We start from the raw sequence: 12500 nt of genomic DNA on the forward strand, positions 1-12500 counted from the left end.
CTCCCTCCAGACACCCACCCCACCTCCCTCCAGACACCCACCCCACCTCCCTCCAGACACCCACCCCACCTCTCCTTCCCTCCAACCCCCTACCCCCCAACTCCACCCAACCTCCCCTTCGCTCCAAACGCCACCCCACCTCCCCTTACCTCCAGACCCCCACCCCACCTCCCCTTACCTCCAGACCCCCACCCTACCTCCACTCCCTAAAGACCCCCACCCCACATCCCCTCCCTCCAGACTCCCACCCCACCCCTTCCACCTCCCTCCAGACTCTCACCCCACCCCACCCCTTCCCCTCCCTCCAGACTCCCACCCCACCCCTTCCACCTACCTTCTTCCAGACTCCCACCCCACCCCACCCATTCCCCTCCCTCCAGACTCCCACCCCACCCCTTCCCTCCAGACTCCCACCCCACCCCCTTCCCTCCACACTGCCACCCCCTTCCCTCCACACTCCCACCCCCTTCCCTCCACACACCCACCCCACCCCCTTCCCTCCCTCCAGATTCCCACCTCACCCCACCCTCGTCTCCCACCCCACTCCTTCCCCTCCCTCCAGACTCCCACCCCACCCCTTCCCCTCCCTCCAGACTCCCACCCCACCCCTTCCCCTCCCTCCAGACTTCCACCCCACCCCTTCCCCTCCCTCCAGACTTCCACCCCACCCCTTCCCCTCCCTCCAGACTTCCACCCCACTCCCCTCCCCACCCCACCCCTTCCCCTCCCGACTCCCAACCCTTCCCCTCCCGACTCCCACCCCACCCCGACTCCCATCCCACCCCTTCCCCCTCCCTCCAGACTCCCACCCCACCCCTTCCCCCTCCCTCCAGACTCCCACCCCACCCCTTCCACTCATCCCATTTTTTTCCAATTTACTCTTGAACTCTTCCATTGCTTTACGCATTCTAATCCTCCGATTTATTTGGCCTTCCTAACTCTAGGGATGTCCCCACGAAGAATAGTCATGGTCGTCACGCCCATTGCTCACACCGCGAGAGCCTTCACCTACTTAATTATTTTGTTACACTCAATAGTTACATTTTGGGGGAAAAAAAAACAGGGGGAAAAAAAAACAGGAGAAAAAAATTTAAGTTTAATGCTTTGGTAATTTCACATATTTATTGTGTAAATATGGAGAAGGAGGCTGCACAGCCTTGCTTAAAGCTTATAGGATAATGTACACTAAGTGAAAGAATCACCGTTTTCTTGAAATTTTCAGATTTCACTCCAGATTTTGGGTTATTTGAAATCGTATTTCGATTATATACTTTTGTTCTTCCATAAGAGTGCATTGTGTTTCCAAGACAAAGCATTTTTAGTCAGCCGAATCAAAATGACAGCTCAGACCCCTGCAAGGTGAAGTTGGGTTAACCAAAGGATAAGCCTTGCATCAGGTAAGCAGTAAATCATCTTCAAAAGGAGTGTTTAAATGGCAGAAAAATGCCGTCTATGAAAAAGCAGCACTGAAAAAAAGGTTAAAACATATTCAATAAGCAAGTAAATAATTGGTTTGCCATTATTGCATACTTTGAAAAAATTAATTGAAAATCTGATTTAAAAAAAAACAAACAAACAAACAAAAAAAAAAACAACAACCAAAGATTAAGGCATCATTGTGCAAATGTGTTTTCAGATGCAAAGAAGTAACGTCATTAAAAAAAAAAAAAGTCTTCCTGAAATTTCGTTAAAAGTGGGTTACCTGCTTGGGAGTTCCTTGCAGTACGAGAAGATCTTTCACAGCCATGGGCTGATAAGCCCTGTCAAGCAGTCGATGCAAGGACTGTTCAAAGCCAAATCGTTCTTCTACCTCGGTGAACTGTTGAAGAAAGCACAAAAGAGTTTCATGAAGAACACAACAAAGTAAGGATTATACCGGGTGTTTTTGCCATTGCTTTCCCAGCAGCAAGCCAAAGCAGGAATTTGCAGTTTGTCCAGTTTCAGCATTAACTCGCCTCCTCTTCATTGAAAGATACTGTGGGATCTTTAATATCCATCGGCAGCAACCATTGTTGGCAGAAGGATCCCCAGCATAACATAGATCCAAGGGATAGCACACTCATTGATGCAAAGCCCTGCCTGCATAGCACTGATCTGAGAGTTCATAATGGAGATGAGAATCAAACACAGACAAGACAGCTCAACAGAAAGTGCACTTGCTCTGTACCATACTGCCAGGATTATTGTGAAAGAGGAATGGTGCAATCTTTCACATGGCATATACCGAACAATATCCCCCTTCCGCCACGTGGCGGGGGATAGTAAACTATTAATGCTACAACAGTGCTATTCTCATGAAAGTTTTCCCTGGGTCCACTAATATTTGGTATAAACTGTGAAGGGACAGGATCAAACTTGTGGCTGTGGCCAAAGATAGACTAACAGACCATTATAAATATATTAAGCAGCTGTGAATAAATAATTCCCAGCACATTTCCTTCCTGTCAATACTTATGATAACATTCGAAAATAGGCACCAGACTAGGTGGTCAAAGTTTCTTCCATCTTTGCTCTTTACTTCTTCGGGTTCATTCTTGGTTTTCCGTTTCATCATGTTTGTACCATATCCTGATGCTGTGTGGACTGTGCTTCCCCGCTGGCAGACCTGGATCAACATATGTTGGATGCTGCCAAAAAAAAGACCTCTGGTAGCTTTTGTACATGTTGCTGCGCTTGAGCCTGGGGAGTAACTGCTGAAATCTATCCATCCGGGTTCTTTCCGACATCTTTGTTCTTTTGACACTTCTTTCTCATTTTTTCACAATTCTCTTTATTCATGCCAATTCTTGCCTTTTCTTCTCTTTTACTCTCAATTTCTCTCTTTCTTTATTCATCTCTCTAAGGAAAAGTGAACTATTGCAGAAAGCCTTCTGTAAGGCTCACTTGGTTGCACCTGGATGGGTTTGAGAGCTGTGAGTAGCAGCTGAAATCCAAATCCTATTCAGGTTCCTCCTGACGACTCCATATTTGCAATTTTCTCCTTCGGATTCCTTCTTGGTCTTCCCTTTGATTGCTGAATGCTCCGTGCCCCTATCTGATGCCATCAAGAGAAATAAGTTACCTCTGATGTCTTGCCCATCAAGGAAACCAGCAACAAAAAGTCACGCATACAAAAAGCCAGTCTCAAGAGTGATTGTAATCTCCTTCCAAGGCTTTGCATTGCATGTCAGACACGAGATGGCAATTTAGAAGATTTATTCGTGTTCAAGAACCATCCATGTCCACCTTCAATATCTCATCAAGGAAAAATAAGGGCATGTGTAAGGCTGATTTGTTGCAGTGCCTGGAATATTTGGTCATGCCTACCAAGGAGTCCCCTTTCACTGGTGCCATAATTATTGATGGAGCTGCAATTGTGAATATGCTCAAACCAGTCACCGCTCAAACATTTGGCAGCTATGCAGCTGAAGTGTTCTTACCATATCTCGAGAGACAATTGGAACATGTTGAAAAGAGACTAGACATCGTCTGGGATATCTACCAGAAAGATTCATTCATTGAAGGCAGACACACGACAGAGGCGTGGGAAAGGAGTGAAAAGAAAAGGGGAATCCAACACCCTGGTTCCTGGAAATTGGCAGCAATTCCTCCATCTTGATGAGAACAAGACTGAACTTTTTAAGCTATTGGCTGAGCAGTGTCACCATCGAGAGTGATAAGCAGATAATAGCCACATGTGAGGATGGAGTTATTTGTTCTAAACCCTCTGACACATCAGGTTTACATTCCTGTTGGCATGAGGAAGCTGACAGTCAGATGATTCTGCGTATGTTGGATGCTGCCAAAAGTGGATATCAGAAGATTATGTTGAGGACAGTTGACAGAGATGTAGTTATTATAGCTGTAACAGCTGTTAACCAACTGAACATCCAAGAAGTCTGGATAGCATTTGGGGTACAGAAGCACTTCCATTTTCTTGCAGTACATGAAATGACAGCTGCTCTTGGGCCTGATAGGTCGAGGTGCCTTCCGGTCTTACAGGATGTGACAGTTTATTCATTCAATGGTATCGGTAAAAAGATGGCTTGGAATGTTTGGCAAACTTATGATGATGCAACAAAGGCCTTCAAATCTCTTTCAAGTGCACCTGAGTATCGGAAGATATAGCTATCATGAAGCGTTTTGTTGTGCTGATGTACGACAGAGGCAGTGACCAGATGACAGTTAATGGTGCCAGAAAGCAATTCTTAAAAAGGAAAGATAGAGCCATTGGCAACATTCCCCCAACCAAATCAGCATCAATTCAGCATATCAAGGACATATCTGGGGTCAATGTTTCCTTCTCTCACCCCAACTGCCAGAACCAAGTGAATGGGGATGGGTGAAGAGCTCAGAAGGAGCATGGGAATCTCTGTGAACCACCCTTCCTGAGGCTGTAAAATCTTGCTGTGAATTGCTTCATGCCAAAGTGTACCAAAGGATGCGCAGGTCACTAATTGTTTCCGGGCTTCTCTCAAGTGAAGAGCCCTATGCAAATGTTCTGGAGATTGCGAGAATGAATAGACTACAGACCACAACGAACACCCGAATACTAGTCAGAATTGCAGGACTGAATGTGCAGCGAGTAATTCAGTCGAAGTTAATTTGCCGAGGTATGTCGTTTTATCATTTAAAGTGAGAAATATGTATAATTGATGAAAGATTTTCAGTTTAGTTGCCAATTTGTGTCAGTGGTACTGCGAAGAATGAGTAATAGGTCATTTTTGATGCCTACAGTTACCAACAATAAGTTGTTTTTTTTTTGGAAATTTGGAAAAGTGGCAGCCATTCTTAATATTTTTTTTAAAGTACTGTTTGGGGTGTATTCTGACACATCTCCATATCCAAATTTTTTTTGTATGTAATAAACCACCATTCTGCAAAATTTCATGTTTGTAACACAATGTGCGCAATTTTTCTTATATCCACCAGACTACCAGGGAGTTACAACCAACATATAAAACAAGAAGACCTCGTGCAGAGTACGATACTTGCAAAATCAATAAAACAAATTTGACCTCAAAAATAATTGGTGGTTGAATTGAGTGATCAAATATGCAACTTATCTTCAAATTTCAAATCAGAGATGAAAATTGAGGATTTCAGAAATACCTCCTCAGTTGATGACCTTAGGCCTATGTTAACTTTTTGGTCTATGGTGACCTCAAAAGTAATTGGCTGGTTGAATTAAATGACCTGAAATATAAATCCTCTTCAAATTTCAAGTCAATCAGATGAAAATTGAGGAATTTTGATATACCACCTTACTTGTTGACCTTTGACCTATGTTAACCTTTTGACCTTAAAAACAATAAGCTTCTTCCATATGACAAACTCTACCATGTGGTGAAGTTTCATGAAGATCGGTTTAAAATTGTGACCTGGAGACGACAAACAGACAAACAGAATGAAAAATCGTGCTTAGCACGACACTTGGCGAATTAGTTGACCTTTCCGTGTGGTGGTCCAAGCTGTAATGTCATGGAATGTGTGGTGTTTATTTGTTCGTACATTAATAAAATGACGCGACGTCACAAATAACAATTATCAGGCGCGCGTTGCCATGGTAACGGCAGCAGATTGAAAATTTTCACAACTCATTTAAAGCCACCATGTGACATTCAAAAACTTATCATCGGTGCTTGTTGCCTTCATTCTGATCATAGAAAATATTTGAAAATACCTAGGAACATTGCTTTTCAACCAGCTTTACGATCCCGTTATCAGGTTTGAAATATGTTGTAAAACAAAAATATGTATTTTATATGTGCGTTTTTCATGTTTTGGGTGACCCTCACCTTGACCTTGGGTCAATTTCGATCAAACTTTGTACACATATTAATATTACATGCATAAATAGACAGTATAAGTTTCAATATAATAAGTGCAAAACTGTTTGAGAAATAGCCATGTGTAATTCATAAAATTCCCCATTGGTTTATAATGGGCGATAATATAAAGTGATGCAGAATCCAGATCCTGATTTGAACATCACCAAAAGTCACATATCTTTTTGCACTGTGGATTTCTATCAGCTGTTAAAATTTCATCCAAATCAGTTAAGAATTGTGACCTGTAGAACGAATATATATATTTTTTAAATCACGCCAATAGCTAAAAACTTTGACGTCATACGCTTGCGAAAACTGTGCATAATTTGTACTAACATGCATTTTAAAACATTTAGATATTCCATTGAAGTTTGTTTTGGCGTCAACAGGAAGTCGCTACGACTTCCGGTCACTGAGTTATGTCCAAAAATGTGTTTTCACGTTGTGTGACGTCACGTCGTGACGTTTAGTCCGATTAAGACGGGGTTTGGACGCAGACCGTCTCAGGTGGATTGCCTATCAGGTGTAAAAATTTAAGAACGACTGGTCCAGCCGTTTGGGCTGTAAACGACCGGACAAACAAACAAACCAACAAACAAACGGAACAGACCAACATACTTGACAAAATCAAAGATTTCGCCAAGTAACAAACGGAACAGACCAACATACTTGACAAAAATCGAAGATTTCATCAAGTAATAATAAAATCGACTGACCAATATACTTGAAAATTCTTCGATTTTGCAAGTAATAACACTGGATTTAGATATTTCCATAGTGATTGTTTAGTTGAGTTATCGATCCCCTCAAACCGGTGGAAAGGGAGATGTGTTCTGATCGCAGGTAAAACATTCCCCGTTGTTGTCTTCCAAAATTTCCAAACCTTTATTTTCCAACTCCATATTTGAAATACATTTCCAAACACGAATTTTCTGACACCCATACTCAAACTCCCATTCTCATGCTTCATTCTCAAACACACATCACCTCAGGAGTATTTCGGCCAGATAATTCTCGTGCTTAAGTCAATCGGGTTGGTTGCTGAAAGCGGACATGATTGGTGACACCGTACAGCAGACAATAAGAACCCGAGACGGAGTGGTTGGAGTGGAGTTGATGTTCAGATCGGGTGCAGTCTGAGTTCGTAAAGAGAGCAGCCCAGATCCTGAGGGAGTTTGCATCCAGTCTTGGAATGAACACCAGAATGCTACCAAGTGGAACGAGAGGGTGCTACCCAATGCTACTAGTACAATGCAAAGTGGCAAGCTCAGCAAGCGCTACCAAGCAGGACATGAAGGAGCGTGCTCCCCAACAAGTCAGGAGGAATGGGCGTCCCACATGGCCTTGGGAAGCAAAAGGCACCACATCTGGTGTTCCCCAAACTGCCAGGTGGAACGGGTTCTGACCAAATCGGTAGAACTGATTTTCTTACACGTCTTTCACACACCCACCATACAACCATGCACCTTTCAGCACATATACCTCAGGGCTCGCCTATTGTGGAGGATCAAGGAATGACATCAACCCCCCCCACCCCCCACCAGTTCTTTGCAGAGCTCGGCAGCACACGATACTGAATGACAGAGCACCTCCACTCACCTGCATCGACACCGAGTTGAGATCCACGAGAGCCAAGCCTGCTCATGTACGGGGGAGGAAGAGGTCGCCAACACACCCCGACTGCTTTCTTGCTTCCTTGCTTTCTTTCTTTCTGTTCCCTTGTCTTTCTAATTTCCCCAGACAAATGTGGGGTGTCTGTATTTCTTTTCAGGCCAGTTGTACAAGAGGTTTCTTTGAGTGCTGGGGTTAAGACTTTTATTTTGTGACACAAGACTCTTGTAAATACATGCCATTTAATACAAGATTTGTTGTTTCCAAACCTGCTCGATTTTCTCTTTCCTACATTGGTTAGACATAGCGTGCAATAGATATGAGAGGTTGTACCCCACCGATTGGCTGCACTAGTCCAGCCAGCAGCCCACCTACGGTTTTGCTCAGCCGTACGAAATCAATAGACAAAGGTGGGATGCTGAGAGCATGTTCCATATCTGAGGTAACTCGGTCACTGGGAAGGTAATGCGAGAGTTTGGCATGGGAAACCTGCCAGAATTGGTCATCTTAGATGACGTCCGTGGCTGCTTACTAACCTATCAGGTTGCAGAGTTATCCGTGGCTCGTCGGCTTCTGGGTCAAAGTTCGGGAATCAGGTCCGAGAGAGGCCACTCGTGACCGGGTGACATACCCATATCATTATCAACCAATTCCAATTTGAACCTATCTCCTGTTTCTGCTGCCTCCTGTGACCAGCTGTTCTGTATTACACGGGATCACTCCATTTTGCACCAGTATCCTGTCACATTTCATGCCTTCCAAGGACACCATTTGTGCCTCAGTATTTTAGCTTCCTCATTTTGGTCATGATGCCAATCACCACAACAAACAATATTTCTGCAATGAAAATTTCATCGATTTTATTCATAGACAGTGGCAGATCAACAACTGTTTCTCACAAATCTGAATGCCCAAACTCGTCGTAAAGTCGCTATGCATACCCATATGATGAGCACGGGTGCGTGATTAAACATAACCATGAACTGGCACAGTAAATAATATACAGCAAAACTAGCTAGAGGGATGCAAGCTCACATGTACTGTAGGCTAGCTTTTGTTACAGCAATCTCACATTTGAGGGTATGTTGAAAAGTAATGCCTTCTATTCTTTTTCGCCAAAACTGGTAAAGATATTCGAATGAAACAAAGCAGTGTGCACATTTGTACTTCCCACCACTGGGAGCAAAGTTTCATCATCTTTAAAACTTGAGGTCTCAGTGCTACATGAGTCAAGACGGCAGAGGCTCGGACGACGTTGTTCGTGGTGTGAAGCATGAAGCTCTGGATATGAGAGTTGGGTGTATCATTACAATCCTGAGAGTAAGAGACGGTCAATGGACGGCAACAAAAGGATCACCAGCCCCGACTTGCTCAGTCAGATTTTCATGTCTTCCCCAAACTTAAGGAACACCTTCATGGAGAACATTTTTCCTTTGACAATGATGTCAAGGCCATTGTGAAGCGCTCGTTAAGGCAGCAAGAAGCACAGTTCTATCATGATGGCATCACAAAACTACTTGAAAGTTGGCAAAAATGTGGACTGCAGTGGTGATTATGTTGAGAAATAAATATGTAACATGGTAGCATAAAGACTGATGTAAGCATCTGTCTGTTTCATTTGAATATCTTTTCTTGTTTTGGAGAAAAGGAAGAGGCATTACTTTTCAATACATCCTTCATAATTGCTGAGAATGAGCGGAGGACGATTTCACTTTTCCTCATCATAAAAGATTGATCATCCTGTCTTCATAAATATTACTGATAAAACATTAATTTTGATTTTGACATCGTAAATGCATTCTGATTTTATTATGCATTGAAAATTTAAAATATATACTTCTTGTTTTTCATGATTACATGACCCGTCCTGTGTCAGTGGCGACCTGTCCAGAATTGTGCCCAATAGCCAAGGAGACTAAGGCAGCAACAATGCTCTGCACAAAGTATGGTCCCAATGGATGGATGGATGGCTGATTACAGTATGTATTCCACACATATACCATCAACAGCACACAATAAAAATTGCCAACCAATGTTTTGCAAGATATATTTTGGCTACTTTCCTTTTATATCCAAACAAAGAAATTGAGTGCTAAAATAGTTTTCAAAAATATAGGATACTTATAAGTTTATGGGCCATTTGAGAATAATTAAAATATTTACCTAAATTAATTTAAAATATTCATATAAAGTACAACTCACAGCTTACTGAAAATGTTTAAAACCTCATGGCTTTTGGAGGTGCTACACCCCTGACCGACTACAAGGGGCACTGCTACTTCACCCTACAACAGGTCCTACAGTGGCTCTAAGAGATCCCCAATACACCTGTCTGAGTGTCCTTTATTTTCTAGAGGGCTGGTCAGTGGTCACCCACTGCTGCTGTCACTACTTTTCCAGGAAGACCATGCCATGCAACTACTCTCCAAGTAGAAGGCCCTTGCCTCAATAGAGTCTTAACTTTCCTCTTCTTTACTTAACTAACCTTTGGTACTGTCACAATCCCTTCTGTTGAAATATATATATATATATATATATATATATATATATATATATATATATATATATATATATATATATATATATATATTACAGTGTATAGTGAGTGCACTGGAATTTTTGTTTCAAAATAATACAAGTAAATTCACTGTCGGGTCTGATGTGATCTCACTTAGCAGCACACAGTTCATCAATTTGCCAATATAGTTACTGACTCAAATTGGAAAAGATTATAACGAGGAAAGATTGTTGTTGGCCTTGCTGTTGAGGTTGAAAGCCAATGTGGAATTTAGCTTTGACACTATTGCAAATAAAAGGCCTATTCTTCATCAAATGCAGCAATTCATTTTAACATCCACAAATAAATGCAAGAGGGAAAGGCCAGTTTAAAGTTCTTGTCAGAGACGGCATACTTTAGGATGCAGCGCCCCCTGCTGGCAATACTTCAGACCTCATGGAGTAGAATATTTGCGAATCAGGATTGAACCTGAGGAAGTGAAAGGTTCAATCAGAGCCCAACAATTTGCTCAATCTCACACTTTAAAAATATCTTGAAAGTCAAGATAATCAATTTCATGTTTTTTGTTGTTGTTTTTTGTGTACATTGTCGAGGCTTGTATGAGAGATGGTACACTGAACGGATCAGGACGTAACAGCCAAAAACAGGATGCAAAACACGCATGCATGGCATGGACAAGATGAACACAGAAGGAAACCTAAAGGAGGAGAAACTGGAAAATTGGAAGGAGGAGGGATTTGGGTGGCGTTTACAAGGGTAGAAAAGTGGTGTGGTTTGGCAACGTGTTGTGTGGTGTTGGATTGTGGTGTTGGATTGGCAACGATCTGAGATGGTGGCAAACAGCTGTCTTGAATGGTGGCAATGAGACAAATCTTACAATTTCATGTTGTTGTTTTTTTGGTTTGGTTGTTTGTTGTTGTTTACTTGGAAACATAGTCGAGGATAGTACACTGAACAGCTCAGGAAGTAACAGACAAAATCAGGACGTGATCCGAGATGATGGTAAATGTTTAACAAGAATCTGGATAAAAATCGGTGCAGACAAACAAATTGTCAAATTGGAGCAAAAACTCAGATGTTGGAGATCCATAGAGTGAGGGAAGGGCAAAGAGAGGAGGTGTGTGGCAGTGTGGAGATTGGGGCTGCGAAAGGATGTGGGGTATGGTATGGAGGGGGTGAAACATTGGGGAAGCAGAGAATAGGTGGGATGCTGGGGAAGCAAGGAGGCATGACACGACCCACTAAAATAACAAGTCACCCACTAATTCCAATCCATCAGTTGAATGGGCATGATGCCACAAAATAAAAGCAATAATTTATCAGAACATGTGGTTGAAGGAATTATGCAGCACTCGAGTTTAGTGTTACCAATAAATGAGCCCCCAACTCAGAGCTATCCACACTATCCTGGAGTCCCTATATACAAGGAGTAGCGACATGGCGTGTCCAGGAAATTTCTGGTCACACGAGTCATGGCCACCATTTTGTTTCCATCGATAGCTCATCATTCTGTTTAAACAAACAAACAAAAAAAAAAAAATCACAGGATGCTGTGCCAATGGATGCACTAATCTATGAGAGAGGGGTTTCAAAATGTATAGATCCCCTGCAGATACCAGAAGGAAAAGATTTTGGGAAAATAAAGAGATGGAAACAGAATTTGGGGTTGTTTCTGTGACAGGTAGGTTGTAGTCCTGCATGTGCACATTTTTGTGTGGTGCTGTAATCAGATTGAAGTTGGCAGATGGGTATAACTTGTAAAAAGATAATTTATAAAATTGACATCTAAAGATAATTTGACATATCAAGAACATCCTGGCAAACATGCTTATAAGTAAACACGTCACTTGTGTATCCAACATAAATTTGCCTATTTATTAATTAAAATTTGTCTAAGTGTTTTTGTGAACATTGGTTAACAACATGTCATTGTCCATGGCATGGTTAATGAGACAATTAATGGAAATATAAAATGAAGGATTACATACACATGCATGTCCATACAATCTCATCGACAAATTATCATAACTATCCTCTTGCCCCGAGTACACAGAAACTCATTCATTCCTCGTTTTCCCCCACCTGTGAAGCCAACTTCCACATTCTCTTCATCTCATTCTTCCCTGCAGGACTTTAAGACAGCTGTTCACCGCCATCTCAGATCGTCCCCAATCCAAAACCATGATCTTTTCTACCCTCATTAACCTCCACCCTCAATCCCTCCTCCTTCCAAATTTCCAGTTTTCCCTCGTGAGAGTCTCCTTCAGTTCCCATCCTGTCGACTCCATGCATCCTCTCCTGTCCCCCATTCCTCCACACACCGATTGTTTGTCCAAGTCTGCCTCTATCTTGGCCTTCAACTCTGCTGTGGGTGTTTCCTCCAGTCTCACTTTTCAACATCAGTTTTGCTCTGCGATATCAATCATTTTGTATGTCCATCAAATATCGCGAGATTCCGTCATTGATCTTTCCTCATTATTTGATTTTAACCCCTTAATTTAATTTGACCTTAATCATCATTGAATATATCCTGGGTCGGAGTGGCGACCCATCCATGATTG

The 12500-nt window shown here is 42.4% G+C and overlaps 1 protein-coding gene across 1 annotated transcript in view; it reads right to left on the reverse strand.

Moving 5' to 3' along the window:
* LOC147032697 (transport and Golgi organization protein 6 homolog) overlaps positions 1-12500 on the reverse strand; it is a 102816-nt gene that overhangs the window by 39712 nt on the left and 50604 nt on the right. The window contains exon 5 of the mRNA XM_085870541.1: positions 1703-1819. Within this exon, the coding sequence (XP_085726667.1) occupies positions 1703-1819 (117 nt within the window). The remainder of the gene's footprint in view (positions 1-1702; positions 1820-12500) is intronic.

The sequence above is a fragment of the Eptatretus burgeri genome, chromosome 2 (genome assembly GCF_056783735.1).
Source record: "Eptatretus burgeri isolate ZD-2024b chromosome 2, Ebu_testis_v1, whole genome shotgun sequence".
In the NCBI taxonomy this organism is placed as follows: Eukaryota; Metazoa; Chordata; class Myxini; order Myxiniformes; family Myxinidae; genus Eptatretus; species Eptatretus burgeri.